At 23.5% G+C, this 26,852-nt stretch overlaps 1 protein-coding gene across 2 annotated transcripts; it reads right to left on the minus strand.

Annotated features, from left to right (window-relative positions):
- Positions 1–9: 9 nt before the first annotated feature.
- LOC135929533 (cAMP-dependent protein kinase catalytic subunit PRKX-like) lies at positions 10–26,749 on the minus strand. 2 transcript variants are annotated; one of them, XM_065466148.1, is made up of 9 exons: positions 26,664–26,749; positions 25,639–25,807; positions 14,762–15,025; positions 4,879–5,001; positions 551–646; positions 451–508; positions 334–411; positions 163–293; positions 10–97 (listed from the first exon to the last, which is right to left on the minus strand). In XM_065466148.1, coding segments are annotated over exons 1-9 (969 nt in total). In that variant the 5' UTR covers positions 26,713–26,749; the 3' UTR covers positions 10–96. The 2 variants fall into 2 exon arrangements, with proteins under 2 accessions (XP_065322220.1, XP_065322221.1); XM_065466149.1 differs by lacking the exon at positions 14,762–15,025.
- Positions 26,750–26,852: the final 103 nt, after the last annotated feature.

Genomic DNA, 26,852 nt, shown 5'->3' on the forward strand with positions numbered 1-26,852 from the left:
TTATTCATTCTCAACTTTAAAATAAATAAAAATAAAATGAAAACAAATATTGCACTATTAATAAAATATAAAAGTAGCCTTGGTCGAATTTATCCATCTAGTAAAAAATAAAACATATTTAGATATCAGTGGAATCAAACGCTTTTTTAAAAAATTCTTTACTAAAAATCTTTAAAAAGATTTCTTTGATCATTTGAAACATTGGGTGCTTCTTTAAAAAAGGATTCATCGTCAATATATTCTTCGAAATTTTGACAATCACCATTAAATGAAACCATGGGTATAATGGGAGGCTTTATATTTAATAAATCATAATTATATATTTTTATTTACTTCAATTTTTTTTGAAAAAACATCAATCCAATCAATACCTTTAAACCATTTGTGTAATTTTACATCGTTGGCCCCATTCTTTTTAAATTATATATTAAATAATGAATGTAAATATACTTTCATATTTCCAAGTCTTTTAGTTCGATCATGCACTAATAATTTTTTAATTAGATCTCTATTAAAGATGATAATTAAAATAAAATATATGGAATAATACTTGGCAACCAAATCAACATTTTTTTGCCAATCAATTTTTCCAATCATAATTTTTTCATAGATCCCATATGAAGTCGTATCATAAAATGGTGGGTATCTATAAAATTAAAGCTAATCTAATTTTTATGTTACTCAATTTTTAAATGATACAGTAATAATTAGTGATGTTAAGGTAACTAGTTACTACTGTAACTAGTTATATTTTTAAAATTGTAACTAGTAACTGTAACTAGTTAAAATTTTTGAAATGTAACTGCCAAAAGTAACTAGTTACTTTTAAAGATATATTCAAATAATTAATTTTATTTTTAATATGTTGTGAAAAATTAATTTTAAATTAAATTTAATTTTGTGAAAATGTCTGATTGTTCCCAACAATAACACAAATACTTATATGTATGGCAGATGTGCAGGGATTAAAATATTGTCAACCTCTAAAGGATACTATATTAGCTAGTATTGAAAAAAGGTAACTAAAATCAAATAATTATTTATAAATTAATAACATGTTATAGGTTTAATAATCTTTATGATAATGACAACATCATTGCTGCAATTCTTCACCCTTTATTTAAAACTGTCTGGCCTTGGATTAGGCAAGAAAGGAATAAAGCAAAAAAGGAGGAAATTTTAAATTTAATAAATACCTTAATACCTCAAAGTGAATCCCAGACGAATGAATCTTGCTCAAAACCAACATCACTTGATGTAGTTGGATTTTTTGACCTAAAGCGCCAAAATATTCTGGATAATGAAATTATAGAAAACTTTATCCCCCCCCCAAAGCCAAAAAATGCAGATGTCGGATATATTTTTCAAAAATATTATTGTTAATATTAATTTATATTTGTTAATATTTATTCGTATCCCATATTAAATATATATTTTATTACATTTATTATCATATTCATAAGTTATTTTATCAATTAATTTTGATTTCAAGTTTTCCGGAGTAATATTTACTTATTATTTTCAAATTTTTAGTGGCGTAATATTTATCTACCATTTTCAAATTTCTAGTCAAATAATAATTATTTCTGAAACTTCTTGTCCAACAGGGAAAAAGAAAAAACAACCTTGTCCAACGAGATAGAGCCTCTTCCATCAAGCTCTAACAGTTATTAAGGAGTTAGAAGAGCCAATTATTTGCTATTACTGAAATATCACAATGGCCTGAAAGAAATATTTCCTCAGAAGCAAGAAAATTATTGGATTCAATGCTTATTCCAAATTTTATTTCTCATTAGAATGTATTATTTAATTATACAACTATTTTAAGTATTACTTTTCAAAAACATGACATTGATTTGATTAAGAAGATAAGAATAGCGGAGAGCATTTTATCAGAACTCAAGGAAATTAGGGCTAATGTTGATGAAGAATTTCATATTTTATTGTTGAGTCAAAAGCAGAGCTATACGTGTTTAATATTTGTCTCCCTCGACTTGTAGCAAGGCAAGCTCATCGTTAAAACATTAATATAGGATCAGTAGAAGAGTATATCTTAGATGCAGATACATTTATAACCCAAATAAATAAATTTTTAATATATCATGCAGCACTTACATCTGCAAATATTACTTCCACAAAAGCCTTCCTAACCTTTTTCAGATGGTGATAGAAAAAAAATATTTGTTAGATTTTTATTATGAAGATGTTAAAGTATCTTATGATGCCTTACTAGCTGAATAACTATGTTTATAAGATTAACTATAGTTGATATAGTCCCAAAAAATGCTATGGATGCTCTGCATTATTTCAAACACATTTTAGATTAAATTCTCAATGTATTAAAAGGGTTTATAAACTCTTTCCATTAGTAAACTAATGAGAGAACACTCTCTTTTTTAAGAAGAATAACAGAGGCCTGCAGAAGTACCATTTGCAGGGCACGGCCCGGATTTTTTTTAAAGATTTTTTACGGCCCGACCTGGGTTTTTTTTTAAAATTTTCAGGCCTGGCCCGGCTTTATTTAAAAAAATTTTTAGGTCGCTCGGCTTTTTTTTTAAATTTACAGGCTCAGTCCGGCTTTTTTAAAAATAAAATTTTCAGGCCCGGCCCAGATTTTTTTAAAATAAATTATATTTATTTTTTATTTTTATAGCTAATAATAACGATTTCAAATATAGGCTGTTTTAAAAAATACAACCCGGCTTGGGTGTTTTTTTAAAAAAATTTCGGGCCCGGCCCGGGTATATTTAAAAAAATTAAAATACTGTCCGGCCCAGGGGTCGTGCTTGCAGGTCTCTGAAAAACATACCAAGAAGTACAACATGTGAAAGTAGATTGAAAGGTTTGGATCTTTTGAATCTTCATAGGCATTTGACGACAAGCAAGGATGAGATAATTGAAAAATTAGCTCAATTCCAACGAAGATTGGATTTTACATTATAAATATATAACAGACAAAATACAATTATTCCTAAGAAACTTTTTGTGTAAAGGCTCAAAAAATTCAAATTTCTATTTTGGGTCATTTAAGTGTTTACATATAATTTTTTTATAATTCACATTAATTTAAAATTGTGTATTAGGAATAGTTATTAGTCCTAATAAATTTATGCTTGATATTTTTAAAAAACAATAATATTTCTCAAAAAAATTTATATCCCCCCCCCCCCAGACCAAATTCCTGCGTACGCGTCTGTAAAGTAATATTCCATATTATAGTGTCCATTTTTGAAAAATATATATAAATAAGCTAACTATTCAAAATTTATTTAGCATTTTTATTAAAATATAAAGATTATTATAAATATATTATAAACAAATAAATATTATAATAATCAAATTATGAAAGAATGAGATTGAGTAAACAGTTATGAAAATCCAATAAGTAAAAATATCAGGGGTAACATGATTGAGAGAATGGTACATTTAAGATTTAATAGTGTATATATATTTTAAATTTTGACAAAATTAATTGAGATCAAAATTTGAAGCCTTTCTAAGGATTTAAATTCATTGACATATAATTTAGCCAATATTATCTTTATAAATTAAATATTATGTGTGTAAAAAGAATAATAGTGTTTGAATTTTTAATATATTGACTATTTATATAGAAAACTTACTATGTTTTATTGAGGTAACAATATTTTATTTTGACATCACCTTATATTAAATATTATGTGTGTAAAAAGAATAATAGTGTTTGATTTTTTAAGATATTGACTATTTATATAGAAAACTTACTATGTTTTATTGAGGTAACAATATTTTATTTTGACATCACCTTATCTGATTATAATAAAAAAATTCAAAGACCAATTAAATAAAATTGGGCAAAGCTTCTGGCTTCAAACTCTCATACAGATGATATGATTATATTATTTTAATAAGATATTTAATACTCTTATATGTTCTAGTGTACATTTTTATTATTGAAGAATTGAAAATATAATTAAATTATTTTATTTGCATTATTTGTAAATTATAAATATATGTTCTCCTCATCCTTGTATAATTAAAATAAGCAATTAGTTGTTTATCTTGTAAACTAAAGAAATCCATATTGTTTAATAAAAATTAAATCACGTTTCAATTTTAAAACAAGGAAAAAACGTACTGCTTTCAATTTAAACAAAGATGCGTTGCGTTAAAAAACGTACTGCAAATGCAAACGGTCAATTTGTGCGCACTATTAAGTATATTTAAAAATATGTTTATGAAATTATTTTTAAATAAAGATTAAATAAAAAAATTTTGATTGATTATGATTAATTGCTTTTTAGCAATGCAGTATTTAGTCATACCAACAATATATGTGCCTTAAAACTCTCATCTAACAATATTTTACAAATAAAGAGGTAAATTTTTTAGGCAAAAGGCATATCTGATTGCATCAAACGAAGGAGAAATTTCTGGTTCGCTCGTCGTTCCTGGCTGGTTAGCTACCATTAATAATATAATTGACAATAATATGAGTTCAAATCATAACCCCAACAAATAACCTACATCCTCTTCTAATTTTAATTTAAACATTATATTCCAAAAAAAACAAAACAATTTAATGAATGAACAAAGTAAACTAGATATTGAATTTGCAACAGCCATTTTTATGTTAAATTGTCCATTATTCATAACTCATTGTGTAATGGAGGAAATCATATCATGTCAGCGAAATAAATTAATGATATAATTGAAAATAAGCAGATATAAGTATCTAATTAAAAATGTAAAAAATATAAAATAAATAAGATGCAAGAGGATCTTTTATCTTAATTACAAGTAATAGCGCTATTGCCCATCTCTGAGTTAAATATCTATAAGCATGAAATGTAAGATTATAATGATTTTTATCCATAATAGTAATATTTAATATTTTACCCTATAATCATCTCATATATAAGAATTCCAAGAGCCCACCAGTCAACACCTTTGTTATGCCCTTTACTTTGAATAATTTCTGGTGCTAAATATTCTGGTGTACCACAGAGTGTCCATGTCCGACTAATAGATAATCAAATAAAAATAAAATTATGATTTAACAAATAAAATAAAAAAATTTCCTTCCAATTCAAAGTTATTAAACTATATAAATTATCAGAGTGATTAAAAGGTACTTTCGAAATGTATCTATATACAGATTTGATTTTACAAATGTATCTAGATCCAGATAAATTTTTTATTATACTAATGTAAAATATGCATAATGTTACTAAATTTAAGATTGTTAAAATCTATATACAAATATATAATTAAAATAATGATTTTTAGAATTTAATAATTCATGTATAGAATATAATTAAATGATTATAAATAACAGTTATATTTTAATGATATAGCATTCTCAAAATTTTTGTAATTAAACATTTCAGCCATATTAAACTCCTTCTACCGAGGCATTTGACATCAAAGTAGTATAGTTTATACATTAATATATTAAAATCTAGACTATCATTTTTAAAAAAATTATTTAAAATTTAATGAGTATCAAAACTTATATCCATATTTATACCTACCGTCAAAGAGGTGCCTAAAAAATCGAATATTAAATTTTGATTTCTTTTCAGAGAATGTCTAGAAATATTGATCTAAAAATTATCATCAATTTTTAAATTAATATAAATAAAATAAATTATAATATAAAATTTACAATGTTGTCGCCATCATCCATTGCGTAAAATAAAATTTGTCTGGTTTTTGTAAAGAGACAGAAATATTATTAAATGTAAAATAAAATTGAATCTAAAATGTATCTAAAAATAGATACTGATACCTCTAAAATAGTATCCAAATATAAATACTTTATATGAAAGTGTATCTCGATACCGATTCCACATTTTTTATCGATCCTTAACAACCATGTAAATAATAGATTATAATTTTTAAAATGTTAAATTTACTCCTTTTTTCTCATTTAAAATATTAGTTTTCGTTAAAATATAAAAATATGAATTATCCAATATATTTAAACAAAAAGGATGTTTATTTTATATGATCAAAAGGAATACTAATCTTAATGAATAATAACACCTCATTATTTTCACTAATCCTGCAATTTATCTATTATTAGTAGAAATATCGTTGCGAATTTTATAAAATATTTTAAATGTTTTGTAAAATGGATATGAAGAAAAGAATTAAAATCATTTTAAAAGAATTTACATTTCAGATAAATATTTACATATATTTTTTTTAATGTCAAAGTCGACTGTGAACTCGAACCATATATTACTAAACCAGAGCCCTGAACCATTTTTTGAATTTAGGGTTCAGGTTAGAGGTCTACAAAGTAATTTTTTCGCGGTCCAGGCCCAAGATGACCAAACCTTTTTAGATCTAACCCGACCTGAGCTCGACTAAAAAAAAATTTATAATTTGAGTTTAATACTATAATATCTTTTAAAAATTATGTGAATCTATTTAAATATTGCCACCATTCAATATTCATATAAAGTTGCATTTTATTTAATTTGTATACATAGAAATTTTATTCAGTTTAAACATAAAAAGTTAAGTTAAAATACAATTGAATTTAAAAATTATTATGTGAAAAAGATGATATAATTGTTTATATAGAAAAAATTTCTAAAAAATATAATCAATAATCAGTTATTCAGATTGACATTTTTATGAAACAAAAGATATTTGAATTATTAAGGTGTTGCGTTATTCTAATTTCTTAATTTTATTATATATTTTTATAATCTAATTTTTTGTTATTTGTTATAATCTAATTTTATTTTATAAACGGCGTAACCTTACTTTTTTAATATTATTTTACTTTTTTGTATTTCGTTTTATATTCTAATTTATATTTTAGAAAATGTATTTATACCTTAAGAAAAGAAAAAGAAGTTAGTTAATAAAATATATTTTTACTGACTCGAACCTCGCGCCATATCGTCTCCATCCTTATTCTTTGCATGGTGCCCTTTGGGTGGTGGACTAGAAAAAGATGACTACCTAATCTGCTGAGATGACCATCTAATCTGTGATGATTGCTTAATCCATTGAGATGACTCTATTTATATGACTACCTATTGTGTTGATTGCTTAACCTATGGAGATGACTACCTATTATGACTCTACCTTGTGCTTAACCTATGGAGATGACTACCTATTATGACTACCTTATCTATTGTGACTATACTGAGATGACTATCTAACCTATGGAGACTGCTTAACCTATGGAGATGACTACCTATTATGACTACCTTATCTATTGTGACTACCTAATCTACTGTGATGACCAAGAATCAAACCTTAGTACGTTCTTTCATGCAAAAAGCTTCTTTCTTTATGGTGTCCCGGCTCTGGATGTTGGACTGGAATATGATAGCCAGCACCTAACCTAAGGTGGCAACCTAGAAAGAACCAATATGAAAGTTGGACGTTAGGTTATGAATTCTATTTTGTGAGACCAATGATGATTACTTATTATTCTAATCCACGTAAGAAGAAAAGTTATTAAAAATTAAAATTTTATGCCAGGATAAAGGCATGTTATAAATTTTTAAAATTACTAAAATGTAAAATCATAATGGATAATATTGATATTTTTTGATTTCTTGAATGATGACGAATTGTTGTTAATTAACAAAACCTAAAGATGAATTCTTAGATATAATTAAAAATAACCATTAAAAATCCTAAACAAGAAGATAAAACTTAATTTTAAATATATTAAAATGTAATTAAAACATATGAATTAAAAGGGATTGATTTAAATAACCCTTATAAATAATACTTAATATGATAAAAATGTTTTTGGAAATAAAGCTTTTGAAGACAATATAAAAATTAAATATCATTATTTTAAAAAAAAAATATTGTGTGAAATTTAAATTTTTTTTTTAAGAGAGGGAAATGTGCATAATATTTGCATATTTTAACCTCGGAGATTGAAAATAAATAAAAATAAATTAAATATTAAAACGCTAGTAATTAAATATTGAAACGCTAAAAAATGTAAAACGTAAAAAATGTAAAACGCTAAAAGTATAAAACGCTATGATTAACTTAACACCTAAAAAAATAATATAATAATCATTTATCATTCCTTATTTTGGATTTTATTCCTTATTCCTTAAATTATCATTCCTTATTACATATTATTACATATTTTATTGTTCCGAAATTCAAAATGTTATTCGTGCATATTATTCATATATTTGATTTGATCAACTATTCCAAATTACATATTCTGATTTATTCCAAATTCCAATATTCAACTGGAAAAATGATAATTAACAATTGAGTACTATCAAACAAGCTATGATTAATGGGGACAATTATATGGATATCAAGCTTGTGATTAAACAAACCAACGTGCAAAATCGAATTGATCAAACCAACGATTGGGACAAGCCAACGTTATGATGATTTATGATACAACTTGATTACCAAAATGATTAACCACTTGGACAACAAACTCGTGTCTTCTCCGATGAAATTATCAGAAGAGGGAGAATGTTGCGTTATTCTAATTTCTTAATTTTATTATATATTTTTATAATCTAATTTTTTGTTATTTGTTATAATCTAATTTTATTTTATAAACGGCGTAACCTTACTTTTTTAATATTATTTTACTTTTTTGTATTTCGTTTTATATTCTAATTTATATTTTAGAAAATGTATTTATACCTTAAGAAAAGAAAAAGAAGTTAGTTAATAAAATATATTTTTACTGACTCGAACCTCGCACCATATCGTTTGAATCTTAATTCTTTGCATAAGGATATTTATATTTTAATATCGAGTCCGAGGAAAAAATTTCGCCCGAGGTTCGGGTGAGGCTCCGGACAGCCCGTGCACCCTTAATTCATGGTTCAATAATTTTCTTTTTTGTAAAAAGTTATATATTAAAAAAAATTAATATGTAACCCGGGCTGTACCTAAAATTTTTTTTAAAAAAATATCTAGGCCGGGCTAAAACCAAATAATTTTATATCGCCATTCAGTATAAAAATTAAATATAATATATTTTAAAAAAAATCGGGCCGAGCCGTGCAAAAGAATACTTCTGTAGGTCTCTAATATATATATATAACAAAAAACTGTGTTGCCTCCAAATCTAAAATAAATATTGAACGTTTTGGCCAAGATCATGAAATTGTAAAAAATAAATTTGTTTATAAAAATATTAGGCCAAAATCATGAACGTAAAAAAACGGTTTGACTAAACTGCAAATGCTAAGGTAAACTGCAAATGCTAAGGTAAACTGCAAATGCTAAGGTAAACTGCAAATGCCAAACTGCAAATGATTAGGTAAAAATTTTCATATATTATCTATTATTTGTAGTGAGATTCATTTTTCTATGATATAAATAACTTATAAAAAATTAAATTATTAGAAATATACATTAATAGTTGAATTCTCATAATAAATCGTTTAAATCCTTTAATATAATTTATATTAATATTTACAATTAAATTTTAAATTTCAATAATATTAAATCTGCAAGTTGGCGTGTATTATTATAAAATACTATTATAAAAAATATAATCATTTAAAAATGTTATAGAATTTACTCATAAAACATTAAAGGTTCATTTTAATAAGCTGAATTATCATAATACGCATGGTGGAGGGCTATATATAATATTTAAAACAAAGTCATGCCGGTAAAGTATATTGTTAATATTACGATATAAAATATTATTTTGTGTCAAATGATACTCAATAATACCAAGTTTCTATTTAAATAAAATAATTTAAATATTATTTATCTTGATTTATCTAAGTATTATAGTAAATGATTAATTTATATTTATATAATTAGAATCATATTTATATATATTTCACATGCATTCATTCATTTACCTTTTTTTACCTCATTTTATTTTATTAAAAGATTACAATCACAATAGATTTTTTTTCTAGTAGTCATATCTAATACACTTAATAAATTCAATCATAAATGGATAATCACGTAAGAAAATATTTATATTACATGGGTAGTTCTTTAAGAATCTATACAGATGTGAAAAAATTAATCTTAGATACAGATACTAGTAAATTAGAATAGTTTATAAAATATAGTTTTTTTTATTTATTTGTGAAGAACATAACATATTCATATAGTAAGAATGAATATTTACATAATTAATAAAATATTTAATGATGAGTTAACATATCCGGCATTTTAATATTAGTAATAGATAGCCCATTCTTAGCTAGATTGGGAAGGGAGATTAGTATTTTTAATGGGAGTTGAAATATTAATTTGTAAAAGAGTATTTAAAATAGATTTATTATTTTATAAGATAATCAAAATTTTAAAATAATTTAGTATTAAACCTTTGCCATTTTGGCATACATAGCATTTTACCAAGACATAATATTTCAATTGAAGCTGATGAAGATATTACAGTTTATAAAAAAAATTCCTTAATGAAAAGATAATAATTAAGCATTTATAATGTATTTCAACTTTCTCATAATATAATTTATACCTCCAGTTCAATGTTATTTGTATTATTGAACTCAGCAACACTTAAAGACCCTTTTCATGGTCATTTAAACCAAATTATATTACTTTAATGATTAACTTCACAAAACAAATACATGGACGCTTAACCCACCAACAATTCTCATTAGATATTAACATTAAAACCCCAAGTTTATAACTCAGAATATCAAATCAGAGTCTTTAGAAAATCAACAGAAAATTCGTATAAATACACCTACCCCTCCCCCCTCTACATTCTTTACTTAAAATCAATATATCATTTTACAAATAAAATATAACATCATTTAAAATATCCGGAATCCCTTATCTAAATTATATTTTTCCCCTAAAAATGGTAAATCTTTATACATTTTTATGCTAGCTGTAAATAATCTACAAGCATTGTTCGATAAATTTCTGTGATATCTTATTTATTTATTGTAATAATGGCAATAAAAACAAATTGGCTATTTAGGAAAAATATCAATAGAAAGTATGCAAAAATTATTTTAAAAAATTAATTTATCTTACTTTAACCATTAAAATGTGATCATATGTAATTTATAAAAACCTATATTTGTTCTTGCAATTTTTCGAATCAATTTTTGATAGATAATATATGGAATTTAGCTTACTTTTTAAGTAATAATGCAATATGATTTTAGAATATAATATAACAAAAAATAATTTTAAATTTTTTTATAAAATAATAATACGCCATCTTGCGGATTTATGAAATTTTAAATTTAATTAAAAATATTTTTATATAATTATAGATTTAAACGATTTATTATGAGATAAAAGAAAATTTAACTATTAATGTATATTCTTTATTATTGAATATATCTAAATTTTATAAGTTATTTATATCAGAAAATGAATCTCACTACAAATAATAGATAATATATGAAAATTTTTACCTAAGCATTTGCAGTTTAGTCAAGCCCGTAAAAAAATATAGAAAATATAAAAAAAAAAAATTGTTGATAATAACTACCAGTTTATGAACAAAGATAGTAATTAGATAATTGAGATCTTTAATAAATAAACAAATATATACATTTACTTATTTAGAAAAACATCGATATATAATATTTATTTACTTAAAAAAATTTTTAAAATTAATTTAAAATATCTTTGTAAAATTTTTTAAAAAATATATAAATTTCTATATATTTGGAATCACCATCATATACATTTAAATAATGATCCATAAAATATTTAGTTTAAAAAAATATTCTTTTACTTCAAGTTCAGTAAAATGACCGGAGGAGTATTTGACAGAAAAAAATTAAAAATATGTTTAAAAAAATTAAAAATATGTTTAAAAAAATTAAAAATATGTTTAAAAAAATTAAAAATATGTTTAAAAAAAGAAAAAAGATATAAATACATCAATGCTACCTATTTATTGGGTCCTCAATATCAAATGGAGCATCTTACTAATAGTGAATTTAATGAAGTATGTGATATAATACAAAAATTAGGTATAAAGTGGTGATGCACAAAATCTTTAAAGTGATATGATATATTTCAGAAGTAAAAGGGGAATGTTTAATAAACAGTAACTTCCATAGGAAACAATCAGATTCCGGCATAAATCAGTGTAGGCTTTTCTAACAATACCCATTAATAATAGTGGCATTTTACTAACAATTCCTAGTTATACCTCTTCTTCAGAATGAAATTGGCCGATTTGCGTTAATACTCTTATTAAAACAGAAATCGATTGAAGATCTCGACTACAGAAAAATTGATTTAAAAATATTAAAGAAAATGAAAATATTGAATATGAATAAGACTCTCTCGGGGAGAGCAAAACATTGTTATTGAATGGCAATGAATTTTAAAAATTATAAAATTAATCTTATATATTTCATTTTACTATTATATACAAATATAGTTAATGTAATCTTAAAAAACTTATTTGAATTTGACCATATACGACAAATCAAATATCGGTTAAATGACTGAATCGTATTTGATCGTTCCAAATATAACCCTGTAAATTTCTAAATTTTCCTATAAATTTTACAAAATAATTTTTTATTAATCAAAAATATTTTTTAAGATAAGTATTATATATTGATATATTCATCATTAAACTGCAAATATGATGGTGATTCCGAATATATAAACTTATAAATTTTTAAAAAAATTTACAAAATTATTTTAATTAATTTTAAAAATAAAATTTTTCAATAAATATTCTATATCGAAATATATCATAAGCTAGTAAATTTAATGAAGATTCTAATACCATATTATTCTGAAGCATTAACAAAACAAATCCATATCTATAAAATAAAAAAAAATAGCTCTCTACTCTACTTAATACTTTAGGAGCATTAATTGAAATATGCGATTTTACCCCATCATACACAAGAGTAAAGTGGCTAAGTATCAGGGCAAAGTGGTTGAAATAAAATTAAACATAACTATATTGTTTAATTAAACAAAATATTGCATTTTGACATCTATTCATTACTTTTAACATAAACCAATCAATATAATACCAGAATGCAAAAAAATTATATCAAAAAGAGTACATTTTGAATGTGCGTATTTTAGGCACATCGTACATTTCAACAATTATTCCCCTTTGCGACTATTCATAAGATTTTATCACATTACAAAATATTTATTATTGTTATTTTTTGCATAAAAGTATCTTTTTATATGATGTAAAAGATAAATATTTAAAAATAATCTTTTACAACTTAAATAAGACGGAACATTATAACCGTTTCACCCATAGCAACTTTACTTAGAGACCAAGACAATCACGGCAGACACCAACACGAGGCGCCGATTAGAAAAATGCCTAAAGGTCTTCAGGAGGCACTCATACCAGCACCTGGAGCTGGGACGCATTTTGGCAGCCAAAATCCTAGACGTCGTCAACCATTATCAGGGGTGATAGTGTAGATCGTTATTGTGTGACTTCTAGTTGCTATAAACTTCGGATAAATTTTATGTTATAGCTATGGCTCGGAACATGTATATAAATTTTTAAATTCTGAGCTTTATATTTTAAAAGCAAAAAAAACTAAACGGTGATTTTTATAAAAACGTTTATTGGGAAAATAAATCAAGCCGGGAAAGTTTTTCAAAAAATGAACATAGGTAAGGAATTAGCTTAAAAGATACATCTTTACTACAAATTTAAAATTCTCAAAGGTTAAAAAGTTATTCGTGTTAAAGTTGATACCCCGTCAATGGCTTTACTCCGATTTCCCCTAAATATATATATTTATTTATAATTAAATATACTCAATTATCTAATTACAATCTTACTCAGAAACTGGAAGTTTTTATCAACAATATTAATTTTCTTACATTTTCTATTTTTTATATTTTATATGTATTTTTTTGATAGAAAACGTTTTCTATATTTTTTAGATTTTGAGGTATAATAAAAAAAACATTAAATATTTAAAAAAACAAAAAAAGACAAAATTACAAATCAATGATCTATGAACCCTCGAACCGGATTCCAGTACATGTCCTCTTAGAAAAGCCGACTGCATATTAAAATAATAATATCACCATTAGTTGTAAGATAAGAAACAATCACCCTATAACTCTATGTATTCTACTCATGGACATCCAAAGTGCGGCCGACAAACGCCTCTATTCAGGTTACATAGCTACTAAATCTTTATCCTCCAACAATCGTAAAAATACATGTCATATAAAGAAGCAAAAACTCATATAAAGTCTTGACGACCATGGATAATATCAAGGGAAAAAATGATGATGATAAAAACGAATAATCTTTCATTACAGTTATATAAACATTTATAAAATCATGAGTTAAATCTTAAGCCTGCCCGAATTTGAAATAATTATTTTATGGCCAGGAATTTTGAAAATTTCGGTTGTATTTTGGAAATTGCTTAGAAAGAAAATTTAAAATATAAGTAAATTATATTAAAAACTGCATTATACAACATCCAAGTAATTAAATGATATAATTTAAAAATGGGCCAGGCCATTGTTTTGTAAAAATATTATTTTTAGGCAGGGTACATATATCCGAACATGATATAAATATTAAAAATAATTTTTTCTGATATTCACGCTATAATTATCGCTGACTGTGCCCACCTTAGCCGTTAACCCACACCTAGTTTTGAAGAAATTAAGTAAAAAAAAATGTTGACTAATTTTTATCAATCTAAAAATTAAAATGAAGGAATTTATTTTTTTAAGATTTTTTAATATTTTGGATAAAATGGGCAAATGGCGCACAGAAATGGGGCGCCCCAAAATATCGTGAATTATTTTAATCATAAATTAATCTAACCTATCGTCAAGTTTTTTAGCAAACCCAAAATCTGTAAGTTTAAGATGTCCATCTTTGTCAAGTAATAAATTTTCAGGTTTAAGATCTCTATACACAGCATTATGTGAGTGTAAAAATTCTAAAGCTAATATTATTTCTGAAGCATAAAAAATAGCTGTATATTTGTCAAAATGTCCCTTAGATCGCAAATAGGTAAATAATTCTCCACCGCTCAAAAATTCCATCAACATATATAAAAACGAATTATCATGATTTGTCCAATATCTATATGTAAAAAATATGAATCAATTAAGGAATAAATATTTAATTAAAATCAACCATTCCATATGGTTAATGTAATCTATATTTGGAGAAATTTTTGCTATATTTTTGAAAATAGTTAAGATCAAATCATGAAAATTACCCTTTTACGGGTGTTTGTATTCATTAAATTAATGGTTACTTAAAAATTAAGCAATTATATAATAAATTTATTATTAAAATAAAGCCCATACTTTTTATTCTTAGAAAATATATTTAAAAAATTTTACTTAAAATCTTCATAAAGAAAAATGGTTCCCTATGATTTTTATAAAATTATAGATGAACATTCTATTACCATTCTATATGAGTAAAAAAAATTAGAGTGGAGTACGACTTCATAGAGAAAATCAATAATAACTAATAAAATATGGAAAAATTTTTTATACTATAGATGACGTTTTGTTATAATTGACGTAATATTCGTATATAATAACCAATCTACGATGTTCCTTTCCAACAGAAGAATTTTATGCTACATATATATGATGTTCCGGTTTATCATGTATTTATTAGGGCTGTCTGATATTAAATATAGGATCGTGTCCGATATTTCGCGTTATTAAAAAATATCGGATCGGGCAGATATTTTAAAAAAAGATAGATACCATATTTTATTGTTTTTACTTATTTTATGATTTTATATTTACAATTATATAATTATATAATTACTTTCAATTAATTTCATAATAATAAATTAATAAAAAGGGATTAAAATTTAATTTGTTTGTAATGCTTAAAAAAAATCAAATAAGGATTTTGAAATATCTAACGGGTCAAATTCAGCTAGTGTTGTTGAAGGCTCGTTTAGCCGATTTAAGAAAATTAAGATCTTAACCAAAAAATTACCTAAGCTTAGAAATTTTGCCCAAAAATGGTAAAAAAGTTGGGATATCAATTGGCGAAATATCGAAGCATGGATTATAATATTTTAGAGAAAATCTTGATTTCGCCGTTTTAGAAGTTAAGCCGAGGCGTTTAACAACACAAATTTAACCATAAACATTGCTATTAACTTTTGGGGAATAAAAATACAAAATACACTTAATCATTCGTGAAAGTTACTTGATATTTTTTGAATAGAATATTAATTTTTTATGGCATTGGTTCAAGGATAAATAGTAAATGCTAGGGGTGGGCCATTCTACAAATTTTTCATCGTTCCGATATTACTAAAAACCAGATCCAATTCCTATCTGATATTTATTTTGATATTTATTTACCTACTATCTTGTATAAATGTCATAAAAATATCAATATTTTTTTTTTTAAAAAACCAAAAATTTCACGAATAATTAAATGTATCTTTTTTATTCTTAATCTAATTTAAAATATTTACAATGTTTATGAGTGAATGGTTGTTAAAAACAATTCCATTTAGCAGATTTTTAAAAAGGGCTAAATCAAGATTTTCGCCAAAATATTATTACCTAAGCCTCGATATTTCACCAAGAAGTCCAAACCTTTTTCTAATCTGTGAACAAAAAAAAAATAAGCTTGAGTAATTTATTTTTGGCAAAAATTAATAAGTTTGAGGAATTTACTTTTGGCCAAAATCTTGATCTAAACCAATTTAAAAATTGGTTAAATCGAATTGAGCCATTTAACAACATTGGCTGAATGGAATAGTTAGACATCTTAAAATCATTTTCTTGTATATACAATCATAATAACCAAGAACAATAACAAATATCGGATCGGATTGGTTTCTTAAAAAATATAGGTCCGAACCGATATTTTCTTAAAGCACTAAATATTGGTGCTGATCCTATATTTAATATAGGCACAGCTCTAGTAATATAAAATATGGTAAATGTAGTATAAATATAGTTCTTGTTAGAAAATCACCATTAAATTTGCTGTTTAATAATGTATATATCGATATATAATATATTTATATAAAAAAATTTAAAAGTTAATTAATAATTAATTTTTTAAAAACAAGGATATTTTTTTGTATATACTGAATAACCATTAAATTTGCAGTTTAATGATGCATATATTGATATATAATATTATATATTTAGAATATATATTTTTTTTTAATTTTTAAGAAAAAATAGAAATTTCTAAAGGTAAATATTATGCATCGATATATATAAATTATTAAATTGCAAATTTGGGTAGAATATATATAAATTTATATCTTTTTAAAAATTAAAAAAATTTATTATTAATTAACTTTTTCTAAAGTAAATACCAGGATTTTCGCATGGGTGAGGGAGGGGGGGGGGGAGAAATTTTATAAAATTATTTTAAATATTTGCATATAACATGATTTTAGAAAGTATTTCATTATAGATTTTATTTATTATATAAATAATATTCCTTTATTTAATCATGTATTTATTTTTATTATTTAAAATAAAAATGTAGATATTTTATATACAAATTATAATATTAAAAACTATATTGTATTAAAAACTCTTACATAAAATAATATAAACAATTCTTATGCAAATAATGGTATTTAAAAAAATATGACGATATTATCAAAATATAAATAATACACAGTACTTTGTTTAAAAATAATATTAATAAAAATTTTAAGGGCTGTGCCGATCCACATATTTTCACCAATCCGATCAGGTATTTTCCGATATTGTTTCAAAACAGATCCGATATTTATATTGATTTTTCACCACCCCTCTTTGAACCAAATGTAATTAAAAAATCAATCTTTTTTATGCAAAAGAATTATGCATTTAATTTAATTTTTTTATTTCTATATAATTTAAAAAAAATTATATTATAATAGAAAAAATTGATATAATATACCCTTTTTATGTTGGTTTATAAAATTGTAATATTTAACATCTAAAATTATAATATATGAGATTTTTTTAAATTAATATAAGAGCCTCTAGATTTTCAGGCAAAGGATCAGAATATTTCCAAATATTAGTTTTATTAAGAATGACTGATATTGTTGGCTGACTTTCAGGGCCCTTTTTTAAAAAAAATTTGATTTGTTTCTTCTAATATTTCTCGTTCTTTATGTATTAGCTCTTCGAATTCCGTTTGATGGAATCGCTTTAAATGTTTCCGAATATTTGTTTGTATTAAATGAATTTTTCATTATTCCTCCCCGTGAAATTAGAATTGCGCAGATAACGCATTTTGCAAAATTCTCTTTATCTTTATCAAAATATTTCCATAATTTAGAAACCATTTTTAAAATAATTCTTTTAGTTAAAGTATAAATAATAAAATTGGTATATTTTTTAAAAAAATTAAAAATAAATAAAACTTTGGATGTTCCTTTCTATTTTTATAAAAAAACTTTTAAAATCTATTTAAAAAAATAAATAACAATTGCATTGTTTAAAAAAAAAATTATTTAGAAAATATTATAAATGTAAAATATAAACTCACTGAAACTCGGAAAAATTTATTATTTTTTTAAATATTTATTTTTATTTATTTTTTTTAAATATTTTTTAAAAAAAATTTTTATTAAAAAAAAAATAAATATGATGTAATAATAATTCAAAGTTTCATTACTCAAAAGTTTTAAGAATTGCATTTTTAGTAAAAGGATGGGATAGGATCGGGTTTTGGAAAAAGCTAATTATCAGTACCGATCCGATCCGATATTTAATATGGGCATAGCCATAATTTTAAGAGTTAATACAAATATTATATAAATGTTACTAAGAATTCATTTTACTAAAAAATTTGATTATAAATATTATATATTAAAACTAAATCATATTACAATTTTTTGATTTGAATTTATAGAGAGAGGTCTACTTTTTTATGAGATTTTCCTAATTCATCAAGAATCAAATTTTTATCTAGAGTAATCTCCTTATAAACATTTATTTAAAAGTTTTTCTCCGGTGGTATTCCTTAAATAGGTTTTTAACATTGTTGTTGAAAAATACGTTTCATTAGTGCAGGTACTAATTGGTAATGAAGCATAATTAATGTTTTGATATTAAGCAGGGAATCAAAAGTGCAATTACACATGGAAAGGGCCTGCTGAGCATTTTTTGGTTTCAAAAAATACTCTATTCTGTGGATATCTTTATACCAAATTTCGACATCACAAAGTAACTTATCATATGAGCGTACTAAATCAACAGCGTAAATCTGAGATTTTCTTAATATCCTCTCGTGTTTCAAGTGTAATCAAGAGTCTCGCTTTTTAAAATAAAAATGACTAGTAAATTATTTCTTTAATTGAAATAAAAATGTATCAATAAGGGGGGGGGGGATAAAAATGGTTATTTGATAAAAATCCTCAATCGTAAATGCATCAATATTTGAGGAATTGGATTATCTAGAAACTACACTAGATTTAAAAATAATCCCAAACATATTAGCAATCTCCTTTACTTTCTAACAGAGTTGTTAATGTATCTAGATATAAAAATGTGGTATCTGTATATGTATGTAGATATATTTTTGATTAATAGATATTATTTTAGAGGTATCTGTATCTGTTTTTAGATACTTTTTAAGATACATTAATTTATAATATTAAAACTAATATATAAAAAAGAATATATAAATATTAATTAAATATTATGTCCGAGTTATCAATAACAAGCAAATTCTGATATTACAATCCATCTCAAGGAATTTGCCATTTTTAATTGCAATGGAATTGGTATTTTATTTTATTCTATTATATTAATTATTATATTAATTTTTAAGATTAATATTGATGACGAAAATGACGACATTCTTCCATGGCCAATTTATAGACCATATTTTAAAATAATATCTCAAAATAAAGAAAACAAATCTCTGTTAGTAAAATGTTTGCCATGTCTACCAAAAAATATGCAAATTTCTATTAGCATTACCTCAACTTGCAACATTGTAAAACATTTAAGGGTATAGATACTAAATAAATGTTTACAATTTTAATTTTAAATTTTAAGAGAAAACATCAAATACTCTTAATCCAAATAAAAAAGGGGAAGGAGAAAAAATCCATTAAAGAAAATATTGGACTAGGCTCATCGTCCATTGATTTTTTTTCCAAGAGACCTCAGTCTTTAACCCAAACCACTTTAGAAGATTTAATTAACTGATTTACATTTATAAAAATGATCAAAACATTGGCTCCACAAAAAAATATAATTTGCCGACAGTGGCTGTTACTAAAATCTAATAATTATTTAAAATCATTTAATCATACATTATATTATTTTATTAATGATATATAATAATTATTTATATTAATCATATATTATATTAATATCTAAAAATCATTATTTTAGTTATATTTTGATAAATGTGATATCGAGTCAATAAATTTTTTAGATCATTTCATGAATTTTCACAATAGAATCCTAATTTAGGTTTATTCAAACCTTATCTAAGATTATAATAAAAAATGTATCTGTACTTAGATACATTTTAAATTGTATCTGTATCAAGATAACTTCCGAGAAGCTGTATCTGTATCTAGATAAATTTTTAGAGTATCTAGATCCATTTCAAAAGTATCTTTTAACAACTCTGCTTTCTAATATATTTCATGAAATTTTTCATCCATATTCTCTCTGATATTTGTTAATATTTCAACAAAATTCTTTGTTCTATTCATAACCTTCCTTAAATCCAAATCAATTTTTTGTAGCATTTTGTAAGAATCATATTTATAATTAAATAAAAACACATTGAATTAATATTAAAAATCAGCAAAGATTCTCCGCATCTGCTGAATCTTTTTCCTTGCTTGATATATATAATTCCAGTGCTGCAACTAACATCATATAGTTCAATAAAGAGTTTGACTCTTGTCTTTAGTCGGATAAAATCTTTTTAGTTTCTTTTGATTATTTGAGCCAATGTCATGATACGAAACTTCTTTACTAAGAAACAAAATATATATCTATACCTATATCTGGAAGATTTTCCAATGTAGGTGTAGGTATATGTTGTGTCTAGTGTTGTTAATTGACTAACGACTAATAGCCAACTATTAGCTAGTCGATATAAGCCACTAAATTAGTCGATTAGTCGACTAAGACTAAAAAAATAATTACTTTTATTTTATTTATTCTATATAATTTCAAAAAATATACAAAATATAAGATCTGGTGCCAACCAAACACTAAAAATAAACAAATTCAAAATTAAAATAAATAAAAAGAAATATAATAGACATAAAATTATAAGTAAATCCATGAAATTATTCGATAATCGACTAATTTAGTCGCTAAAGTTTTTAGTCTTAGTAAATTAAAATAAAAATAATTTTAAAAAATTTTCTTCATTTTTCATGAAAATAATTTAAAATGCTCAAAATTTTAAATTATAATTATTGCTCAAATACTAGAAACTTTATCAAAATTATTTTTTTAAATATTTTTTTTTACATTTTTATAAAACTTATTTTATATTTTGCATATTTTTACATAGTATATATTTTGGCCAAATAAGAAAAAATCAGGGACCCAAACCTTTATTTATAACGCTCAGTTTGTTTAAGGTTTTCAGTATAAAAATTCATAATGGTTATAATTTCATAGATTAGTTTCGATTCTACTAATTGTATAGGTTTATAAAAATTCATTTGCGGTTTTAAAAAATATTCAAATTATTTTTATTGAAGTAACACCATCATATATAATTTTAATTTGATTATTTTAAAATTTTAGCCAGATGATTAACTTAGTTCACAACTCGATTGAAGTAGTTCATAATTATTTTTATTTTAAAAATATATGTGTATGAAAAGAGGTGGTATAAACCAGGGATGTGAACCCTTCTTCTAAAAAGATGGGCTCAGGTTCGGTGAAAAATCTCTGAACCCTGTTCGGGTTCATGGTTCGGAGATCAGAAAAATAATGACTTATTAAAATTAGTTAAAAAACAGAAATATATACTCATCAAATTGTTTCGAGTTCTTCATCTTAATATGTCTCTCTAAATTGCTATTTTGATTCCCTGCTAATACTACATCACATATTCTACATCAGAATCTCCCTTATCATTAAATTTGAAATATTTAACTAATAAAACTTGGCTTTCCTATAAATTTAATTTTTTAACAAATTATTTAAATTTAAATCCAACTATCTATAAACTAAATTTTTAATTACAAAATAGATAGCAAATTTTGCCTTTGATATCATATATCCTAGGAAATATTATTTATTAAATTTACTCTATAAATAGACACCATTTTAAAACATTTTTTTATTGCACTTATTTAATTTAATCCAAATTTAATATTTGATTTTTTAACAAACTAATTATTTAAATAAAACTATCTAAACTAAATTTGCAATTACAGAATAGCTAACAAATGTTGCCTTATTTTACATATTCTAATCACTATCAATCTAATAATCCACAAACAACAATATCCTATAATAGATATTATTATATATATTGTCATCATTTATAAAAAACTTTTAAAATCTGCTTTGCAGGACAAAATTTAAAATTTTTTATGAAAATGGCCGACTCTTAAATATAAAAAAATGATTCCAAGAAATTGTGATCAAAAAATGTTTTTTTAATTAATATTTTTTTTTGAATAAAAAACAATTGTTTTAAATAGGAAATCTTTTATAAAAATCGTATACATGTTTTTTATATTATATTATTTTACATAAAATTTAAAATAAAAGTTTAAAATAAAAAAAATAAATTTTTTAAAAATTAAAAAAAAAATTTTTTTTTTTAAATATCTTGGAACCTGAACCCTAAATTTTAAAAAAGGGTTTGAGTTAAGCGAAATATCGAGGGTTTGGGTTCTCATCCCTGGTATAAACAAAAAAATAAAAAATAAATAAACAATCAGAAAAAGAACCAATGATGCAACATCTTTATTTTTGTGTTATTTTTTTAATAATAATAAAGGATTGGTTGTTTTATTATTAATTTTTTATGTTATTCATTTGTAATGCAGCATAATTATAACTATAAAAATACTGTGAAAAACTGGCAAATTAGTGAAGCAAAAATTTCCTAGATTTTGAATTACCTGACTCTGATTTATAATTATTATATTTGATTAATTAAATAAAAAATAAATAAATAAATAATAGAACCTATCGTTGACCATATATTTTATTTACTTTTTATGCAAAAGAAATAAATACTGTTGGCAACAAAGAAAAAGTTTGTATATTTTCACATATTGACGATCATTATAAAATTTGTAATCTAAATTAATGAAAAATTATTATATTCTATATTTGATTAAATTAACATTCTTTTTAATAAAATTGAAAAAAAAATAATCCAGAGGATACCCATTTTTTAGACGCGATTTAAATGTAAATAAAAAACAAATTGATTTTTTAAAGACTAAATGGTGTGTGAACTCCGGATTTTTTTTTAAAATAATATATAGTATAAAAAAATTAATTCTTATAACATTTTGACAGGTAAATTCTCTCTTTATTTCAATAGTTGCTGATATAATCCCAAAAAATTTTTTGAAAAAATGTTCTGTCTGGAAATGGCAGAAACATAAAAGATAAAATTAAATAGGATAATAAAAATAGTTAGTTTACTATGTATTATTTAGAATAAGTTTTAGAAAAATTAAATCTAAAAATAAATGATTTCTTTTTAATATTGTTTGTCAAAAATTTTATAAAAATCTAGGATAAGATTTTTCTTTATGAGAATGTAAATCACCAGAAAAAGAGGACTATAGGTTTAATTTAAATAAATTTATTATATATAATTTTGCATTTTAATCAATCATAAATTTAATGATTACAACAGACATTGGCAAAAAAGGGAATTTTTCATGTTTTGTTCTTAAATATCTTCAAAAGTATAAAAGCTAGGATAGAAAAATTTTGCCTAAATATAGAATACATAAACCTGTCTGTATACTAATTTTTATAAACTTTGAGACTTCAAAAATTCAATTTTCTAATATGAATTGCCCTTATATTTTTTATAAGTCATAAATTGGTCCGGCAAGGTAAAGTCTAATGACCCTAAACTTTTTTTATATGAAACTTGGTGTGTTGATTATATGCTGTATAATTTTTATAAATTAATATTCTATATTTTAAATGGATCCTAGGTAAGGGATCTCAAAATTTAAAACAGATGCGATCTTGATTTTAATAGTCTTAAATAAATTGAAAAATATTTAGTCTAAGTGCACAAATTATACATCATTTTGTAGTGCAAAACTATGAAAATATAATAATATATTTTAAAAAAATATTTAATATCGATATATTTCATGTAATACAAAAATGAATTATTATACCCACTATATATGTTTATTGCCAATATATTAAATTTTAGTAAGAATTAGAAATATGTGCACATCTATATCTTGATTCCATTTATACAAACTTGGCAAGTAAATAATGAATGTAATGATATATAATTCATTTCCCTCCAATTTTTAATCCTTATTGCAAAAGAAGAAAAATAACAATGGACAAAAAACAAGATCGATATATTGAGAAGAAAATAAAAGCCATGTGTCCCACAGATACAAAGATTTCAGTTAAAAAATGTTCTATCACAAACAGGATTGGACAAACAGATATTTTAATTTTCGCATGATTTTATATACAAAAAAAGATTGGAAAATTTTGGGTTAACTTAACTGTTTTACTCTTTTATATTAATCATAAAATAATGGGCTATAATAGACAGCTGTATAAAAAATAATTATTGAAATTTCATTAAATTATGTAAAACAACCCTTTTTTATCACACTTCAATATTGTAAACACCTATGATAATTCTCTGTAGTTAATTATGTGTATACCTGATATATTTTAAAGCTACAAATATATTTGATTTGAGTGATATTGTTAAAAATAATTATCATTTATATTATATATTTTATATCCAGGCTTAGCTGGGCTTAAAAATAAATTTTTAGGAATGGGCTTAGAATGTTTATTTCTGTTAGTGTTAAATTGGCTCATTTTGAGCTGATTTTTTAAAAAGGCTAACTCAATATTTTCACCAGAAAAATATTGCCTAAGCCTCCAGATTTCGATAATATATGTCTAGAACTTTGTTCCTTCTATGAACAAAATCTTCAGGCTTGCATAATATTTTTCTGGATGAAATATTGAGTCAGCCATTTTAAAAAATCTGCTCAAAATGAGCCATTTAGCAACACGAATTTCTGCAGGTCTTTAACAAAATATTAAATTCTTATTTCCTCCATTCTTATTCTTGATTAAATATGTTGCCAAATATATTTGATGAGTTTTGTCCCAAAATGGCTAGCTCTAAACAAGTTATTTCATTTTATGAGAAATACATCCACACAAAAAAAATTTAAAACATTTGTTTTATTGTATTAAAGATAATTTTTAAGGCTATAAAAAATATATAATTTGTACTAAATATTTATCAAGTAATCTGGGATAATTATAATCGTGATCACATTTGTAATGAAATTTGAGAGCCCATAACTATCTATTAGAGCTAGAGCTTTTAACCTTTGATAAGATTTAAGTTAGTCTATATATTGTCATTGTTAATTTATTAGTCTTATAACATGATTTTTAATTGATGTTCCAAGATCAAAGGCTACTTGGTAATAAATTAGTAATTATACTTAGAATTAATTAAATAATTATCCTGCCATAATATGATTATTTAATTACAAGTGTACGATGAATGGGTGTTTATTTTCTAATAAGATATTTTTTTCATTTTTTATATGCTCAATTTGGTTTAGTCTGCAAACATCAAATATCTTTAAAATTTTCATTGCATAAAAATTTTCAGATGATTTTTCGGACACCAATAATACACGACCAAATGTTCCAGTACCTTTATTTAAATAATTAAAATAATATATAAATATATATATAATATTGTGTTATTTTTATTCGTCTAATAATTTAAAATGTACTATTTTTGAAAATTATTTGGGATTGAATGTTGTACCAGGGCCAATTCATTTTATGAGTAATAAAGTTATTTATATGTAAATTAGAATTGGTAAAAAATTAGGATAGAACAGGGAAATCCACTACAAAATAAAAAAAATCTTCTAATATTTTTGATCTCTAAAGATTTTTTGTTGATCAAATTTTACCTAAAATCTTAAATTATTATGTATAAAAAAAATTTCATGATAAAATTTTTAGACTTATGCAAGCTGAAAATTAAATTAAGGCAGTGTTTCAGAACAAGAAATTTAGAAAAAAATGGAATGTAATGAAATACTTGAATTTTTAATATATATGATAAAATATTTAAAGAATTTTTAAAATTATGCAAATTTATTCTAATTGGCTTCAATAACAGCAACAGCAGAACAGAATAAGAATTTCATCATTAAAATGAATCAAAATTTATTGTAGAAACTGGATGAGTCAAAATTAATTATTTAATCTATCATTAATTTCAATTTTAAAAAAATTTGAAACCCATAAATAACCTTTATAATTTAATATTTATCATTAATCTTATAACTAAATCCTTAATTTGGTTTGATTAATAAAAATATAAAAAAGTTTTTCAATTGCTTCTCTAATAGTAAATTTGACGCTTCATCATTGTTCTATTATTTACATTTTATGTAAATATAGCACTTAAAATTTGATCATTTTAGGTTTCTCTAATAAGCCAAATATATAAATAATTATTCTATTAAATTTATATTTATATAAAGGCTTTTTACCTATTGTTCTTAAGAATTCTAAATCTTTGGAATTTTCTGAGATCATCATGACATAAACTTTTTGATTACCATGCCTATGATCGTATGTACACTTCATCGTAAAATTTCGCCCAATTCTGTGATTGGTCCATTAAAGTGTGGAAAAAAACAATAGTTTATAAATATATTCATTTATAATCATAACTAGCT

The sequence above is a fragment of the Gordionus sp. m RMFG-2023 genome, chromosome 5, assembly GCF_954871325.1.
Source record: "Gordionus sp. m RMFG-2023 chromosome 5, tfGorSpeb1-WG-v2, whole genome shotgun sequence".
Lineage (NCBI taxonomy): Eukaryota > Metazoa > Nematomorpha > Gordioida > Chordodea > Parachordodidae > Gordionus > Gordionus sp. m RMFG-2023.